The following is a 19,338-nucleotide window of genomic DNA, read 5'->3' as shown; positions in this document are numbered from 1 at the left end:
CCACAGATTAACAAATCAAACTGTGAACCACTTGAAAGTCCGTAGTTTTAAAAGGTTGGGAAATATTTAACAGGTGAAGTCAACCAGATATGTGCAACAGATTTAAAGTTGAAATTGTAACTAAAAAGATTACATATGCAGGTAGGCATATAACAGCTGAAAGTTGATCAGACATTTTACTAAAAAGTTCTCTTTGTATGAACAGTTGTGTTAAATACCATGCAGCATCAACTGAAATATTACAGGTCACACTTTTTAAGGGTACTTATTCATCTCAAAATGCTGTGACGAGTGAAGTTTTTCTAGTTTATTTTAAGTGGTCTGATGAATCATCTATATTCATTTGCCTTTGGAGCCTCATTATAGATGGAGATTGTGAGGCGTGTTTGATTGTTTAAAGCCATTTGCTGCCATCTATTCTGAACTGCGTGCACGCCAATCTCAACGAGCCGTTAAAATGACTCGAGCCTCATTATACATCACAGTAAACACTGAGCTGAGATTTGGTTCTCTCAGCGTTTCTGCTGAATCCACGCTTTACCGAGCCTGGTGTGAATCACGCTTTGCCCGGCTTGCTGTCAATCACAGCCTGCGAGGAGATATTGTTCTGAGCAGCTCACGCACAACCAATGGTCATATTCATGGCTTCTTCTTCTTTTCTCATCCGAGAAAAATTAATTTCACGTCGCACGTGGCGCTGAAAAGTGTATAAAGTGTATTTTTAAAAATGTTTGAGTCAGCTCACAGCAGCAGATCAGGTCAGCCATCTGCACAACCTCTGGGGTGCTCTGCTTCTTTGTAGACATCTGGGAGAGGGTACAAACTGACCCAGTTTACACAAGCACAAGCACACAGATTTATTTCGCTAAGTAGATATTTTTAATGTAGTGCCAGTGAGCTGCGTCAGACTTTGAACGTTGCATCACCTCTGTGTTGATTTTGAAGACAGAGTCCACTTGTTTGGCCCATAAAGTTTTTGGGAATAGCTCACTTTAAAGTCAAACACGGAGGCAAAAACAAACCATTTCTTTTACACGTCTACATGGAGATCGAGCAGAGAGGTTACCCGCTGTTAACACAGAGCTGTGTGTTTGTGTATCCAGGGCCAGGAGCATGACTGAGCAGCAGGAGCAGAGTGAAGAAATAGGCCTGCTTTCAACGCAGGACCTGGACCCCTCCAAGGACGACGACACACACGGCCACTTCAGGCAAAGCTTGCACACACAAACACACGCTGCTCCGCCACACTCTTTCCATGTTTTTTTTTTTTCATCCCACACACCATCTGTATCCTGTGCACGGTCACGGGTGTCAGCCCTAGGAGATTTATTTTCACAGCACTTATTTTGTGCTTTTATTTCAGCTGTATTTGATGTCAAACAATGGTCAAACACGCATACATAAGGATAAAGAGACTGCAGACAGGATGTTTTTTCTCTTCTCCCTTTAGGGTCTTTAAGAAGATATATGTGCTTGGGAGGCATGCTATAGTTATACTCGTAATAAAGTGCTTTAATCTAATGCATCATGCTTTTTGTGAGTATTCATATGGACATGTGTGTGCGTGCATCTGCAGATATACTGCATGTGTGTGTTGGTGTGTTATATAAGAAGGATTGAAGGCAGGAGCAATGTAATCTCGGGGGAATCTGCTCTGGGATGGGATTTAGCCCTGAGGTACGGACTCAGGGACTTGAACACTTTATGCACGTTAGCTTAAACTTGTAGCACTTGTAGTCTATATTTGATCCACTTCCTGTGTGTAGCTCACTTCAATGCAGCTCTGTTCCAGCATGCAAATATTTACAGACTGTTTCTAAAAGATAGACTTACGCTGTGGCTCTAAAGTAAAGCCAGTGCAGAAGAGTCTCTGACTTCTCAGAATTTATAGAAATGTATGAGAAAATGACCTGAATTCCCACTTCAATTAATACCTCAGTAGATACTAATGAGTTTATGAGCTCTGTTGCTGACTTTGAGACTTATTTAATACAACATGATATTAATTTAGTGAAACACAGTCCCATAAAGAATCAAATACTTGATAAAGCATGATTTTAGGCATGGCTACTTTTCGTTGTTGTTGTTGTTTTGTTGTTAGTCCAACAGCTCTTTTGGTCTCAACTATAACTTTCATTTAGTGCCTAGCTCCGAGCCGTTAAATGTTCCACTATGTCGTGGTGCTAGACATTACCTGGTGTTTATCATTGTAAGTTGATTAAAAGTTAATAATCATTTAATGTAACTAAAGAAGGATACATTGAACATTCTGTAAAACCAAACGTTCAAAGGGGCTAAAAATCCACGAATTAGTAGATATTTACCCATCTAACCTCTTTTATTGTACAGAATCATTTGTTTGAATGCTCATACAGCTCATACAGATATATATTTTTAGTCATTTCAGTAATTGCTGCACCAGTAGTTTTTCTATTTCAGTTCAAATTAGCAAAAGCAAAAAAAGGATTCAATTGAAAGCAAAGGATGAGTTATTTTATTATTTTATTACTGCACTATTGTAAAGCAGTGAGAATTCTTATTGATTGTAGTGTGCTCTACTGATTTCTGTGTGAAATATTTCAAATGAACGCAGATTTTCTCAGGACACGCAGGCAAAAAAATTCACGCGTTCTTTACTTTTCCCACTTGTGCGACCTTATTCATTTCCCACTCAGAACACTTTGATTTTAAACTCCCGATCATTCTCGTGGACACGTGTCATTTAGAGACGTATTCTCTCAGTGCTCCCAGTCCCAGTTTCCACTCCTCCAGCTAAATTATTGACTGCGAGTCCACTGCCACACTGGCCACCGATGGGAGGTGTTCGCCTTCTAATTTTAGGATTCAATTTAGGATTCTTTGAGCTTGTAATTAGTTTCACCATTTTGCCTCGCAGCCAAGGGCACTGTGACAGTCTAGTGCATGCATATACACACACGAACCCACGTGCCACAGGCAGCATTTTACTTTGTTTTTATTTCCAAACTTCAGAGGTGATGGTCGGGATCAGTTTCTATTCTACCCCTGATCTATGAGAAAGTTGTTGCTGCTCAGTATATGTTGTGTGCAGGACAAATCCAACACATTTTGCTGCTGTTATTACTCTTTGTTTTTCCTGTATTCAGCACACACTGAACATTTGATGATTTCCTCCCGAGCCTGTGCATTTCAAACCCTCTGAACAATGCCCAAAATAAACACGAAGCAAAACTTTAGTGGAGCTGTCCATATCTGTATCATTCCAACGTGACCTTGTTTGTACTGTAAAAAAATGCTTTATCTCAACACAAACCACATTCACAGCTATCCTGCAGTCATGTGGGAATGCCCAAAGCACTTTTGTCCCGATTTTTGCCCAAATGCACCTGCAGTATTGATTAAAAGCTGGATCTGGTGGAAAAGAGAGAGTGAGAGGGAGACAGATGGAGATAGAATACTAGAGAGCCTACTAGTCCCCACAGACCCGCCTGTGTTTTTAATAATCACTCTCTTCTCTCCACCTGAGAGTGCAGAGCCACTGTGTAGCCTATTTATAGGCGGGAACCAGCAGGCAGGGAGGCAGAGCAGCACACATGCTCTGTTGTTCATAATGTGGTCACAAGATGATGGGGTGCCTGGAGGGGGAGGGGGCTTAATGAGGAAAACTGTGAATTTCACATCTAGTGCAAGCTACATTAAATAATGAAACATTTGAAAGGTTGAACAGAGGTTAGTTTGCTCATCTAATGGCCAAATTATGGCTCTTATTTAGCTTGGTTATGGTTTACTTATTATTTATTTTGGTCTCTACGTTTGTATTAATGACACTTAATTTTCACATATTTGGGTCATTAATTTCTTATGAAATTCACAGCATGTAACATTTTGTAAGTTAATGTACCTCACAATACAAGTAGATACTACAAAACAACACAATATATTAGTATAAATTCATTACATTTAAAATACAGATTATAAAGAGGCAGTCTGGCTACTTGGATTCATTGTCAAAGACTGTATGTAAAAGATGTGTGTCACAGACTGCTGTTTTTGAGCCTCAGCTTAGAGATTTCACCCGTAGGTGAAGCTTAGCATTTGGAGTTAAGAGATGCATTGGACACAGAATAATAAAACTTGATAATTTAATGCTATCAGAAAAATTCTTACTGTGGGATTCAACCACAGGGGAAGCTACTAACAGTCTTCTATGCAATCTAAAATTCATTTTGAAGCCAGTGAAGTCTATCCTCACTGGCCCTCAGAGAGAGTGCAGGTTAAAGACCCTTCTACAATAATCAACAATTATTTGGGTCACCTTTCATACAGTCTATGTACATGAGTCGATGATGTCAATGTGTTGTTTTGTTTTTAAGCAGACACATAATATAAGTTGGCTGGTATTCAATTCAATTTTATTGATACAGCGCCAAATCAAAACAAGGCGCTTTATATTGTAAGGTAGACCCTAGAATAATACAACAGATATATCACTTTAAGGTCTGTGAGGTTTACAGGAGTACCAGCAGGAGACCTGGCAGTGCTGGAACAGCTTTGCTCTTGTGTAAACAACAGTGACAAGCTCGCACACACAAAGTCACACAGCCAGTAGGCTGACATAGCATTTATCAGACCCTCTGCTCTCTTATACTTTAAGCCTTCTTGGATATATAGGATTCATCTTTTCAACAACATTAATTTATCACCTTGAGTTGGCTCAGTTGTCACAGAGATGGAGCTGTTTTCAGGTTTGCACTTCTTACTCAGAACTTTAAGCAAACACTGAAGAAAAGTGCAAACGATTACTGAGCTCACATTTCAGCATATCTGTCACCAAGACAACCGAGCAATCTGCCCACGGAGCAAGATCATGTCATGTGTGTCGAGTGGACTTTGACTTTTTCAAAGCCCTGTAGGTTTATTTACAAATTTGAAGTTACATAACATGTGACCACCTTACATTTGAGCGAAGGAGTCATCACTTTGGTCCTTTAGCATTATTTTAGAGGCATCTTTCTGTCCTTTTTAAATCTCCCGTTCTTTCTCCAAACGATTTTATTGCTTTTTAAAAGTCTCACTCTCTAACATTTCAGTTGGTAGCGGCTAGCTTTAGCTTTGACATACACCTTAGCTATAATGATATTAAGATAAGATAAGAGGATAAGATAAAACTTTATTAATCCCTCGGGTGGGTTCCTCTGGGAAATTCGGTATCCAAAAGCACAGCACCGACAGAAGTTACAGAGTTACAGAATATTATATATACACACACACACACATATATAAATACAGAGACATATAATATAAATAAAATATACGAAGGGGATGAATAGGAATAAAAATAAAAATACAAGTGAATTGCACATTTCAAGTATTGAAATTGACTATTAACAAAAGTTTTTTCCCGTTGGGTTGAGGGGGCCTTCCGGTTTGTTTTTTCCCCCTCCTTTGTCCTCCTGTTTCCCCTCCCTCTCCCCTCCAGAGAGGAGTTAAACAGTCTGATGGCGTGTGGGACAAAGGAGTTTTTAAGTCTGTTAGTTCTTGTCTTTGGGAGAAGCAGCCTGTCACTGAACAGACTCTTCTGGTTGTTAATGGCCGTGTGCAGAGGATTCCCAGCATTGTTCATAATATCCAGCAGTTTTTTTAGTGTCCTTTTCTCTGCCACTGTCACCAGAGTGTCCAGCTTCATGCCGACCACAGAGCTAGCCTTCCTGATCAGTTTCTCCAGCCTGGATGAGTCCTTCTTTGCTGTGCTGCTCCCACCGCACACCACAGCACAGAAAAGTACTCCAGCAACCACTGACTGGTAAAACATCCTCAGGAGCTTCCTGCAGATGTTAAAAGACCTCAGTTGGCTTTGGGCTTTTTTACACAGGTGCTCTGTGTTGCATGACCAGTCCAGTTTGTTGTCCACCCACAGCCCGAGGTACTTCTACTTGTTGACCACCTCCACCTCCTCCCCCTCTATCTGAACCGGCAGTGGACCTTCTCTGGACCTCCCGAAGTCCACAACCAGTTCCTTAGTCTTTGTGGTGTTGAGTTGCAGGTGGTTTGTGTGATTATATTGTATTATAATATTTTTTTTTTAAAAGTCACGTGAGAAACATCTTTAAATACTCATTTTAGCAAATATTGAATCATACTGATAATCAGATTGATTTCTCGTGGTCTCATGGCTTTTTTCACATTACTTCGAGTACATAATATAATATTTAGTACTGCATTTTTCAGTTTTATCGAATATTTTTTCTGATGCTGGTGATTTTTAAATAAAGCTGTTTAACCTTAAATTGAACGGTGATGTAATTATCTTGGCGTCATCGTGACACGCACCCCGGCGGTCAGACTTTGTCATTCTCATCTCCACGGTGACAAAGAGCTGCATGGAAAAAACTACCAGAGTCAGAGAGAGTTGTTTAGGGACAGAGGTCATGCTATCTTCTTACCCAGAGGAGCGTTTCTCCTCTGGGGGAGAGACGGGACACTGACAGCCCTGCTGCCATAAGGGCAACAGAGAGGGGGATTTTACATAATAGCATCTCATTGTATAAAGTATAGGACGCTTCTCAAGGAGAATACAAAATGTGATGCTGAAGAAGTCATGTTGAGAAGTAGATTTTGTGTGTACGTAAAAAAGGTAAATAAGGCTGTTGGTAAAAGTAGTTAAAATACAGTTATAAATACAGTGACATCTATAAATATTTTGTGATCAGCCTGAAAATGATGGATTTGTACTGTATTTGTGTAAAAATAAGATTGACTAATAATTTATCTGACACTTGAAGGCTTCTTCATATTTTAACAGTATGTTTTTACTCGTAATGTGAGAGCAATGACTTCGAGATGATGCAACAGACTTGTGCTCTATATGATGGAATATACCAAGTTTCACTTTCTGCCCTTCGTTTGAAGCCTCTTACTCTCGCGCAGTGCAAGAAGTGGCTTCCACGGAGTGTGATAACTCATCACAGAGCACGCGAAGCTTCAATTTGGTTTGGCCAGAGCTCCCGATTTATCAGTATCTCCTTCAGCAGCGCTCTTTTCGTATCAGCGCTGCGTTACATCTTGCTGTGCTCGCTGTCAATCACCCAGCGCTCTCAGAAAATAGAGGAAGAAAGGCAAGTCTCTCAGAAAAGAAACCATCGAGAACACCCTGCCTTTTACTCTTTATTGTTGCATACATATCTTCTCCTTTTAAACCTCTTAACTGGAACAGCAGTATGTTTCAATGACATTTTCCTTAAAGGTCTGATTATACTGGATTTTATCTGCTGCGGGGAGGGTGTGTGTGTCTGCTTTAGCAAAAGATATGAGTATCATGCTGTGACATCTGCTGCAACACTCTGACTATTCCTCTTGAGGCAAGTTGGATGCCAGTTATATGTGTGTGTGCGTGTGTGCTCATCTACTATTAAAAGAGTGACACAGATAATCTCCTGACATGGCCACTTTTTGTGTTTGAACAGCTCAGTGTTTATCTTTATGTTGTTTTTTATGGCAGCCCACATCTCCCTCCATTTATGCTGATGATTAACTAACCATTTGTCACGATGACGATTTTTGCCTTGTTTAGCTCACGTGACGACATCAATCTGTCTTCAAGTGTTCTTATATTTTTTAAAACGAATGTTTTTAAACAGCACATTGAGATGAGCTGGCAATAGATGGCATGTCGGTATCACTAAGTGTATTTTTTTTTTGTTTTATCACAGGTTTCAGCTGATTGAAGACCTGTCCTATGAAGATTTGAAGAAGTGTTACAGGGGCTCGGTGAGTCTGATCTCTTCTTTTTGCTCCTAACTGTGTCTGTGACTCAAGTCCAGTTAATTGTATTTTACTTTAAATACTCAATAAAAGTGGAACATCCTTTAAAACATTATTTTCTTTCTCTGTACTGCTAAATTAAATTTGAAAGCAGATAAATGCGCTCAGTCATTGAATCCTTTTTATTTCCTGTGGTTAAGATGATAAAGTTGAGAAACATTTGGACTCCTTCATTTTACGTTTGTACCAGATTCTTGCCCCATTAAAAGAGAATTTACAGCACCGTTGTCATCAGTGAGTAGAAATAATACAACCGCACCACAAACTAAACCCCATAATACCATTTGAACTACAAATTTGTCAACAAATCATCCCCCAGTAATGGTTGCAGCTTTCACGCAGTGGCATTTGAGCCCTCTGAATTACTGTAACCTACTGTAAGCTCCATAGTCCTGACGACAGGAGCTGCTCTAGCGTGAGCTATTAATAGAAAGACAAAAACAGGAGCAGCAGATAATAACAAACAGAGCACCTACAAGTTGAAGGAAAGATAGATGAGCTACAACGGGACACAAAAAAAGAAGAAACTTAATCTTGTGCTGGAGATAGCTAGAGGTGGAAGTGAGTCGAGCTGCGAGAGAGGAGGGTGGGGAATGAATGAGCTCTGTCGTGCATTCGGGGGAGGAAAATGGACGTTTTTTTTCTTTGAACAAGGGAAGAATTTTAGGTGTGAGACACTGGCACTACAGACGAGATGCTGACAGAGGAGAAGAGGAAAGGTAAAGGCAGAAAAAGAGCAGACTTCAAGTGAGAGCAGTGAGGAGTACCAGTGTTTTTTTATAGATGAGGGCAGAGTGTGTGTATGTGTGTAAAGGAGAAGAGGGAGGGTGTCAGCTGGGTGCTGTAAAGTGTAGTGTCACTGGTGTATCTGAGGAAGAGAAAGACAACCTTGTAGTTGTGAAAGAGCTCGGTGGCTGTAAAACCCGAGGCGTCTGCAGCGCGTGTGTGTTGTGTGTGTGTAGGTCGCACATTAGAGCCACGTGTGTGTTTGTAGGACGTGTTGACTAGAGGTAGTTGCACAGAGGCAGTCCTCTGTCACAGTACTGACCGACGACAGGGGAACAGTGTGTGTCTTGCAGCAGCTTGCTCCAGGCCTTGGATGTTCGCGAGTGTGTGTGTGAGTATGGTGCCAACGTGCTGAGCCTGGTGCAGAACTCGCGTCCTTTGAGGGAGAGGGTGGCGTCTGCGCCGAGCGGAGCCGGAGTGGCCGGTGGCGGCGGTGGTTCCGGTGCTGTGCAGGCAGGCCGGTCCGCCAAGGAGCTGCTCATGACTCTGCCCTGTCCCTCTGCACAGACTGTCAGCAAGTACAACTCGCAGTACCACAAACTGTTCCAGTGCGTGCCCAAGGATGAGATCCTCATGAAAGGTACTGTGTTTTTTACTCTGTTTGGCTCAAGCTGCTCATCTATAATAACTGAAGTGAGTCAGTTAAGCAATCATCAGAATGAAAAAGATTAGTTTAATTGGTGGCTGTTATCACGTAAATGAATTGGAAATAAAATGTTTGGCGACCTTGAAGTTGCAACGAATGAGTCATTACGTGTTATTCATTAAAAAGGTAACTTAATCCATTTTATATTGTTCTTTTCTTTTATGTAACTCAACCTCGGGCTTTTCAGGTGCCTTTAAACATCTCCAACTCCTCCCTAACCACACCTTTAATCTTTTGTATATCGGGTAGAAAATAAGAAAATAGAAAATAAGATGTTTAGCGAGACGTAGCCGTACAGTTTGAGGGGATTTACTGACCGCCCAGCAGTCACGGCGTAGCCTCGGTGGCTTCACACGCCTCTGCTCAGTCCTGACCAGAGCTGCAGCTTCACCCATCCGTCACCTCACAAACTAGAGCTGCATCAGAAGTCACTCATCCGTTCTTTCATTCATAGCTCCCTCTACTGAAACTCGATAGTGAGAATTAAATGGAGCTTCTTCTTTTTTTTGCATTGTGTTTTTGTTGGCAGACATTAATGCGCATGCAGAGGGCGTGTACTTTACTTTTCAGGTTTTTAAGTAAAAATATTTTTAGTAGAACAATTTTTTTTTACTACTAAGCTTTTTAAGGTTTTCTCCATCAAGTTTTACTGTTGTTAGAAGAGCTTTTGTCTCTTCTATCCTCAGTGTACTCCTGCGCTCTTCTTAGAGATATCCTCCTACAAGGCCGGCTATACATTTCCAGAAACTGGCTGTGTTTCTATGCCAACCTCTTCGGCAAGGACATCAAGGTACGAATGACTGGCAGACAGCTTAATAAATTTAAACCGACTGAGAAACTTGAACCGGGTTACTCCCTGTCAGAGTCTGACAAGCGGATCTGAAAAACTTACAAACTGATTGGACAAATTATTTGTCTGAAAGTCAGTCAGGCTTACAGACTGAGGTGAAGTTTCACAGTCTTCTATAAAATACCTCTGCCTGTCTGTATGTGCGGTGAATTTATCTACGAGAACCAGTTAGACTTACTGAACCTTTAACCTTAATCAGCTATGTTATTCTCTCTTTGATGTTGTGCAGTGTACCTTTTCCTTCATTTCCTTGAAACCAAACCTCTCCTAACATTTCAGTGACAATAAGCTACTTATTCAGACTGCATTCCTCACATTCTGACTGAAATAAGACACGCTTCGTGTCCACTTCGAGCTTTCTCTGAGGGCTTTTCGTAGATGGATATTAGCTCTAACTTCCCTGCTACCATCTACTGAAATCACAAGGGTGTTATTTCCTTATCACCCCTGCTTTAAAAATCTATTTTTTTCCTTAGGTGGCCATCCCTGTCGTTTCTGTGAGGCTGGTGAAGAAGCACAAAACAGCAGGCCTCGTACCCAATGGCTTGGCTATCACCACAGACACCGGCCAGAAGGTAAACATTACAGTCACCATAAACTGAAATGCTCATGCTGATTAGCTCAGCAAGGGCGTTTTTTCCACTGAAGCTGAGATGGAAAAAAATAGAACGGTGCTATAGTTAGAAGCAGAGTGAAGTCCCAGCTTGCTAACACAAGAGAGCGAAAGGTTTTTCCACCATTACAGCAATGTTAAGATGAGCCTCTTAACTTCCTGTCACACCAGATTTAACCTCTCATCAGGTGGTGCTTTCAAGGACAATTTGCACCTTTCAGCTCTTGCCCTGGCCCCAACAATGCGTGAATAATAATAGCTACATTAGCATCTAGTTAAATCTGGGTAATTCATCTTCAACTGCCAATTAGTACTGCGCAAAAAAAAAAGACCTATAAACACACTGAAGTCAGTGTGGCCCAGAGGGTGAAAAATGTTTTAATGAATTGTTCCACCAAATTAATTATTTGTGTGCACCGCGCATCGTGCTGAGGGAGAGAAGAGGGGCAAATTAACTCATTTTTAAAAGCATGATTTGCTCACTCGAAAGGAATGATAAAAAAAAATGGTGAACGCAAAAAATTTAAAGTTGTGATTCATAAAAAACCCACAGAAGTGGCAGCACTCTAGTAATTTACAACTGAACTCTATCATGTTGCCGTATATTTATAGAGTAATGTGGTCAAACATTAACTGTGCTGCGTTACTTATAAACTACATATCAAGGTTAGAAATACTGTCAGCTGACAAGATAGAACGGAGATCATTGTTTTCATTGTTGTCCTGTTTTAAAATGTTCTGCTATAAACCTAAATAGATAAAGACAGAGACAGATGTTTTGTTTGTTTGTTTGTTTTACAAGGAAATATTTTACTGAATATTCTTTCTAATCGGAGCAGACATATGTCCGCACACATATAGACAAAAGAGCAGCTTCCTCAGCATTATGAGAATCAAAAAGGTTAAAGCCATTCTGTCATTATACGACCTATATAATGCACCAAATCACAGAAGTATTCATTAAATATTCTAACAATGGATCTTCCCACTGTAAAAATCTGCCTACCAGGATATACAACCTCTGTCTTTACCTTCAGTTTCTTTCATTCTTTCTTTATTTCTCCTTACACTAACTCAGCTGATCAAATATATGTTTACATTCTTTGCGTGCTAAAATCCATTCTTACCAACTAAATGACCTCAGAAGATAAATCGTTGTTATATTTACATCACGTAGTGTGACTCACCGGACAGCACGTTAGTTTATAGCATCATCTTATTTAAGGAATTAAAGACACGCCTCTGTTGAAGCATGTGACAGACATAACATAATTAGTCGTGACTGTTTATCATCTTAAAAGCGACTGATAACGCACGCACGCACAGTGATTCAAATTTCCATCCAGGTCAAAGGAATATTGGTACGTGAGCCAAAATGAGATCAGAAAAGTCCAGGTGACTTTTAACAGATTTTTTTCAATTCAGTAAAATCAGAATCGAAATATTTTTATGCTTGTCTGCAGCCATAAATGTACTGCATGCGGACTAACATCATAAGCATTAGTGTTATGGGGGAGGCAGGGGGAATGTGAAACAGAAATAATCTCTTATCTAAACTGAGGGTCTTCTCAAAATTGTAAATAGAAACCTTAACTGGCTGCATGGGTATACGCTGCTGTGTTGTTCTCAGGTGTTTACTGCACAGTAAAAATCATAATGATAAAGTTAACTGAATGTTTATTTCCCTGTTTCTCTTTTTTATGTTCTCAGTATGTATTTGTGTCTCTGCTATCAAGAGACAGTGTATATGACGTCCTCCGCAGGATCTGCACACACCTGCAGGTGACAGATGGAGGACACACACACACACACACATAAAGAGCTACACTGCTAATTTAATTTGTCGTGGTGTACATGTTAGTTACAGAAGTGATCTGCTTTTCCTCTTCAGGTCAATGGGAAGAGTCTGAGCTTGAAGCAGTTCATGGAGGAGCCAACCTTATCCCTGGTCAGTGAGGACATGTCTTCCGCTGAGAGAAACCACTTTAAAAAAACAGTTAAAAATCTTAAAACTGTAAAAATTAAAGCAAGTGTACCCCTGAAGTAGCTTGAAACACTGATCAGAGGGCTGACTAACCTTCCTACACAGACAGGATCAATACATCATTTTGTTGCAGCTGCAGCCTCACAGTGCATTATTCCCCGAGTCTGCAAGATGCTATCAAAGAGCTCTCTGAAGTCACCTTGTGTGTTTGTGTGCATGAACACACACACACACCACAGGTTACACTGCGACAGAACAGCTTTTGCATGAAGGAATAATTAAGTTGTGTTGACGTACTTGTCCTTGATCATACTCTAACCTGGACTGATAATAATCATGGAAACAGGGTGTTTGATTATCATGTCATCATACTATGGCAAAAGTGAAACATCCAAGAGCTTTTAAAAGTTTATACCTGCATTATTACCAAAACAAAATTATTTACACCCAGATTTCTTTCCCTTGCAACCTTACAGGCTTTGATCTAATTTAAGGCTTTTTACTTTCAAAGAGGCTTTACTATTAATAATATAATAACCATTTATTTAAAACCAGACGTGTGCTGACAGCTCATGTGTTGATCTGTTGTTCTCTTCCTCCTGCGCCACAGGATGACTTCCCAGCTCCAGACGTGTTCCCAGTGGTTGATGAATTCCCATCAGTGTTAAAGTGGAGAAGGAAACCCTCGGTCGTGTCTGTGTCCTCCTCCCTCCCCGACCTCCTGGGGAACTCAACCAGCAGCCTGAGTGCCACGGACACACCCTTCAAATCAGAGCAGCAACTCGAAGGTGATAAAACTAGATAATGATGCAGCGTTACATCATAGATACAAAGGTCAAGGCTTCACGCAAGGCCACGTAATCGCAGGGTCTTGTGAGTTTTGACTAATTGAGTTTTATGACGCAAAAAGAGGGAAGTAATCTCACAAGCGGGTTTTCAGTCTCCGTTTAAAAATAATAAATTATCTTTCTGTATAACACGTCCCAGTGGTAAAGGTACAGATTTTCACAGGAGTGCAGCATGGAAAGAAAATCTACTCCCAGCAGGGCAGTGGAATAAAGTGCCTGCATTATGCACTCTAAGAGTCAGTATTGTATTGTATCTTTATTTTAAACATTTTTAATTTGGGGGAGTATAAAAATTTTAAGATGTAAGGAGGTGTTAATCTGTGAGGTTTAGGGGTAGGAGGAAGTCATTTTTAGTATGAGGTAAATTAACTTTGGAGAGACTGAAGACATGTTGTTACTATGTGTTTTCTAAATGTCATTGATTTAGTAGAAGAAGACTAATCGATTAAACATTAATAGACACTGCTCAAAAAAATGAAAGCAACACTTTGAAAACATATCAGATCTCGATGGGGAAAAAGAAGCTTCATGCTGGATATCTATAAAGATGGACTGGATTGTTTGATGGGAATGAAAATGATCAGCCTATGGACGGCTGAATTCAAATATAACCCAAAAATCAAAGTGGAAAAAAATGTTGAAATTGATCTTGGATCTGGACCCGGGCATCACTGAGTTCCTGGACAGTGTGAGGTGCAACCTGGACAGAAACACAATGCCCCCGAGGTGCTTTATTGGATTTAGGCTTCCAAGAGTGGAAGCCAGTCAGCGTTATCAATTCCTGCATCCTCTTGCCAGGAGGAACCCAGGACCCACTGCACCAGTGTAGGGTCTGACAGTGGGTCTAAGGATTTCATGCGATACCTAATGGCAGTCAGGTTGCCGTTGTCTGGCCAGTAGAAATCTGTGTGTCCCTTCATGGATATGCCTCCCCAGACCATCACTGACCCACCACCAATCAGTAATCCTGAACCATGTTACCATGTTTGCCAAATGCAAAACTAATGAAAAAACAGTCAGAAAAGATGAGTAGGGAAAAGAATCAATAAATATCCCAGAAGTTCGATTAAATTGATGCTATACTCTTATTAAATTGTTTGTTTTTGAGCCACACTTATTTGCTGTTTAACATTTTTATTGTTAGTTGAATGCTGTGCAGACAGAACATGTGTGTGAGGGGGGCATTGAGAGAATAATTGCTTTTGGATTGCAACGTTCCTCTTATGCAACAACACATTAAGCCTCAAATGGAGATTGAATCATTTGAGGGGCTTGTATTAAAAAGCTTTGGGCGGGTGCAGATTAAGTAGAGATTATGACGAGCAATGTCTGCCGTCCAAGTTGTGTGAGGACAGCTTCCGCGTTATCTGCTGAATATCGTTTCTGCATACTCTCCTCCAATAATGCTGCTCTCTATTAAATGTCAGATCAGCGTGAGCTTTTGTGTACGTTATTGTCACAGCTCGCCTGTGGAGTGGAAAGCTGGGATGTAAGTCAACACCTATATTACAATTGTTTTATCTCACTACAAAAACACACCACAGTGTAAAGAAGAAGAATGCAGATGTCAGCCACCGTGTAATAATAACAGAGCAGTATGGAGGCTGTGGTTCTGTATGACACAGACTGTTTGCACTGTTTACAGTGAATGAAGAAAAAGGTAGAAACAGAATTAGAGTATCTATTTATGACTCCTCAACTCTGGATATCGTTTTCAGGGAATATATGAAAGCACTGTAATTGCATATGAGTGGTAGACAGGCAGCAATATTTAAAGGGGACTATGTGGTGCAGTCAACCACTATTAATGGTTTTATTGTACTGTGTGTGTGTGTGTGTTACAGAGCGAGCTCTGCAGACAGACAGAGGTCTTTTATCTGAGCCAGTGGCAGAGTTGGGCCAGATGGAGTACCAGCTGCTCAAGTTCTTCACCCTGCTGTGAGTATACTGAGGAACATACAGACACCAACAACACCACCTTCATCTCCTCCAGGAGCTGACTCACAGCTACACACACGAACACACGCACACTAATGCAGAAATATAAATAGTGGATGATTGACTCATAGTGAACACAGGGGGTCAGAGCTGAAAAAACACCTTTTATTTTGTGTTTTTTCCACACAACAAGTTTCCTCCCATGAAACTTTTCTAAGATTTGTCTCTTATATAAATAAATCATTTATCTTTAGGACAGTATGTGCTCCTTCCTCCACCTGGGAGACTGTGCATTATCCAGAAAGCATTAGGTCAATCTGCTAGCTGTTTATTATGTTGCTGACCCCTGTCCCCTGTCTGAATAAGAGGAAGAGACTAATCTCTCTGAGATATAACAGACTTATTCAGAAGTAGATAAATAGGTAAATCATCATGTTATTATCACTATGTAATAATGCAGAGTATATTTTAAAAACTACAGCTAAGTTATATTATATAAAAGTCCCAACATTTCATTTTATTATTATTATTATTATTATTATTGTATATGAATGACTGTGGCTGCATAATAAGAAAGAAAAGACATGATTTGTTACAGAATCAGTTCTTACTCTTCTTTAGGCTGAGTTGTTGCAGGACAGTGTAGCCAAATGCCGCCACCCAGTGTTCATCAAAAGCCATTACAGCCCTCATACTTTGTTACAAGACTCATTACTATCAGCAAAGATGACATACACTTTTAATTAGACCAACGGGTGCATCTTTTCTTCTGTCTTCAGTATTATTCTCCTCATCTTGTCATCGTGCTACTTGGCCTTCCGTGTGTGCAGTCTGGAGCAGCAGCTGTCTTTCCTTGGTAACCCAAATCTACCCCTGAGAGAAAGGTAAGTAACGTGGTGTCAGTGGCATCATCAGTGATTTAAATAATGTTAAACTGTGTAATATGGGTGCTGGTATGGCTCACCTGGTTAAATTTGCAACCACACTGCAGAGGACTGGGTTTAGCCCGACCTGTTATTCCCTGTTGCTCTATCCCTGCTGTTCTGTCTACGATTACAAACAAAAATAAAGGCTAAAAAAGTATAATCTGAATAATTATAACTGGAATTTGCAGAAATAAATAAAAAATATCAGCAATATTATTAAGTTATGATTATTAAACTGTATTATTTTATGATATTCTTGTATTTTGTTAATTCTGTTTAGCAGGAACAGTACTGATTAATGCTGTGCAGTACTGCTGTATGTGGGAGCAGGTGTAAAGACTGATAAATAACAGCACATTTCTGGTGTCGGAGTCCACTACCAGGCTGCTTTCTCCTCATCTAGATAACCAACCGCTGTCTGCTGTGAGCCTCCAGGCTGGCTGCTGTTTGCTCTCCTCCCGCCTCAGAGTCGACGATGCCCTTCTGCACAGATCCAGGACCTGCTTAGAGCCCAGAACAGACCAACCTCCGCACCAGCTGCACCGTGCAAAGGTGCAACAACAACCCAACTCCGGGCTCCTTATGGACTTTCCCACCAGGGAACGAGTTCCCAATCAGTGATCACTTCCAGACTATGCAAACAGACTGTCTATTTTTTTCTAAATATAAAGTAGCTTTTTACTTTAGATTATGATGGTCTCCCAGGATCTGTCCCTCTCTCCGACATTTCATCTTTAACCTGGTGACGCCTCAGTGTAAGGCGATCCTGAAATAGTGAGTAGATTACTGTTGAATCTGCTGTTTGTGGCACTCGTCTTTTTTTTAGTAGCTGAGCGATAATTCAACACATTAATTACTTGAAAAAAGACTGAGAATGAAGACGTCAGGCACGTTATGGGTGTAGCTTGCACATCTCACCATACTGTGACTGACAAAAACTGGACTGAACCAGATGTATTCTTCTTATTTAACCTCATTTTAAAGGATAAAACTAGTTACCACTATGCACTTTCTCTTAGTACAGGTCCACGTGATTTCAGACGTATGTGACTGTTTGAATCATTTTTCATGATATTTATGAAAAAAGGTAATGTTGCAAGCACAGACTGTTGACTGAATGAAGTTATACGTCATATAATTTGATAAAGTGGACACATCCCTTGTGGGTGTTAACTGTAATGTGAATGGGACGATTAGATGACATGCATCTCCTTTGTTTTTCATTGTATCACTAGTCAGCTGTGTGGCAGGTGTTCCCCAGGTTCTTTTATACGTTTCAAATGAAGAGTTAAGACTTAAAATAACACTGATGTGTCATATTGTTGGCTGATGATGAGTTTTCAGACATGTGACATGTAGCCCTCAAGTCCTATTTTGTGAAATCCCTGTGAATTAAATTGGAAAACAGTGTAAATAAGCAAAAGAGAGAGAAAAAGTCTGTGGCTTTTACTTGTTTTCCCGTCAATTTGGGTGCCAAGACTTTTACTGTCTGGTTTTCCATGCTGTCATATTGGCACGGCATACACGACCACAAAAAGGCTGGACTCCAAGACCACTGCAAATTTCAGTAACCTCCACAGCTCAGGCTAAATTATAAAACTGGCCCACGATGTTGGCAGAAGCACTCGGCGCTTAATAAATTACATACGGTACGTTGGCCGAACATCACTGGCACGGGTTTTCTTTCTGATGAAATCAGTTTAAATTTAATAAATTGTCGCCGTTTTTCATGCGCTGAAAATGTCTACTTTGTAACATTTTAACTATGAAAAACAACCATGACTTTAGAAAGGAATACATGCCACATAGACATCCTCACTGAAAATCACGTGGTGCTCAATAAACTCAAGAAAGAGGTTTCTCATCCCGCACAGGAACCGTATGACCTTAGGGATGACGTGGGGCTCGATTCAGCTTTTAACTAAACCCAGAGCCAAACAGCAATGCGACAAATGTGTTGTTGATTAATGACGTGGAGTCCTCGTTACATGTTACCCTGAGGGTAAAGATTTGCTTATTTAAATACAAATATTCACTAAAGCTAGTCTGAGGAAGCAGAAAATCACAGGTGAGTAATTCAATTAGATTAAATTAATAAAAACAAAAACAGATAATAGATCTGCTTCTCTGGAGGAGCGCATTAAATGACAAATTCATCCATACAACAATCGGAGGGTTGGAGTCGATCCCAGGTAGTCCATTAAACTGAACCCTCACATTCACACCTACAGTCGGTGATATCCAAGCTTTGTGCCTTTGGATTGTGGGAGGAAGCTGGAGCTCTGGAACAAACCCACAAACATGCATGGAGAACAAACTCCGCACGGAAACGTTCCAGTCGACTCGAGAAGCTTCTTGCTGTGAGGTGACGTCCAAACCACTGCAGCATCGTTCAGTTTGATTTCAAAGGCCATCTGCAGCCCAGACTGTCCTCTTAATGAGTCAGATCACATTGCCCACAGAGTCGTACAGACATAATAAAAACATGTCAGTTGAATTGAGAAAAGTGAATAACAGGGACTCGTTGCCTACGGGACTAATTGACCTTGTTGTACACTCAGAGTATAGTTAATATTTAAACCCAGCAAAAACTACAGACCTCCTGCACACTGCTTTATGCACATGTCCCTCCTTAACAGCCTCACATTTGAAATTATGAATACTTGAACGCTGCAGTCGATGCTATTTTGTTTGTTGGTGCTGTTGTGGGTTTATACAGATCATAGACTGTATATAAAAGAAGGACGGATCCATGCCTCCAGACCAACTTTTGCCTCTGTAAGTAATATGAAGTTCATAGTAGGCAACAAGAGGCATCCTTCATCAATCATTTGTAATAGCACATTTAACAGGCTAATCATCAACATCTGTGTGTGTGTGTGTGTGTGTGTGTGTGTGTGTGTGTGTGTGTGTGTGTGTGTGTGTGTGTGTGTGTGTGTGTGTGTGT

The 19,338-nt window shown here is 40.5% G+C and overlaps 1 protein-coding gene across 3 annotated transcripts in view; it reads left to right on the top strand.

Moving 5' to 3' along the window:
- The window catches only part of gramd2aa (GRAM domain containing 2Aa), a 24,490-nt gene extending 6,373 nt beyond the window's left edge, over positions 1 to 18,117 (top strand). For 2 of the 3 annotated variants that reach the window (XM_005743973.1, XM_005743974.1), the window contains exons 2-12: positions 1,104 to 1,208; positions 7,689 to 7,746; positions 8,866 to 9,166; positions 9,919 to 10,022; positions 10,559 to 10,657; positions 12,406 to 12,477; positions 12,587 to 12,643; positions 13,290 to 13,467; positions 15,372 to 15,465; positions 16,245 to 16,349; positions 16,795 to 18,117. In XM_005743973.1, the coding sequence (XP_005744030.1) occupies positions 1,104 to 1,208; positions 7,689 to 7,746; positions 8,866 to 9,166; positions 9,919 to 10,022; positions 10,559 to 10,657; positions 12,406 to 12,477; positions 12,587 to 12,643; positions 13,290 to 13,467; positions 15,372 to 15,465; positions 16,245 to 16,349; positions 16,795 to 16,798 (1,177 nt within the window). In that variant the 3' untranslated portion in view covers positions 16,799 to 18,117. The remainder of the gene's footprint in view (positions 1 to 1,103; positions 1,209 to 7,688; positions 7,747 to 8,865; positions 9,167 to 9,918; positions 10,023 to 10,558; positions 10,658 to 12,405; positions 12,478 to 12,586; positions 12,644 to 13,289; positions 13,468 to 15,371; positions 15,466 to 16,244; positions 16,350 to 16,794) is intronic. The other variant, XM_005743975.2, reaches the window with a different exon arrangement.
- The last annotated feature ends 1,221 nt before the right edge of the window (positions 18,118 to 19,338 follow it).

Source organism: Pundamilia nyererei, unplaced genomic scaffold (genome assembly GCF_000239375.1).
Source record: "Pundamilia nyererei isolate P.nyererei 1_Seehausen unplaced genomic scaffold, PunNye1.0 scaffold00137, whole genome shotgun sequence".
In the NCBI taxonomy this organism is placed as follows: domain Eukaryota; kingdom Metazoa; phylum Chordata; class Actinopteri; order Cichliformes; family Cichlidae; genus Pundamilia; species Pundamilia nyererei.
Note: the sequence above shows the minus strand (reverse complement) of the source record. Positions and strands in the feature narration are given on the sequence as shown.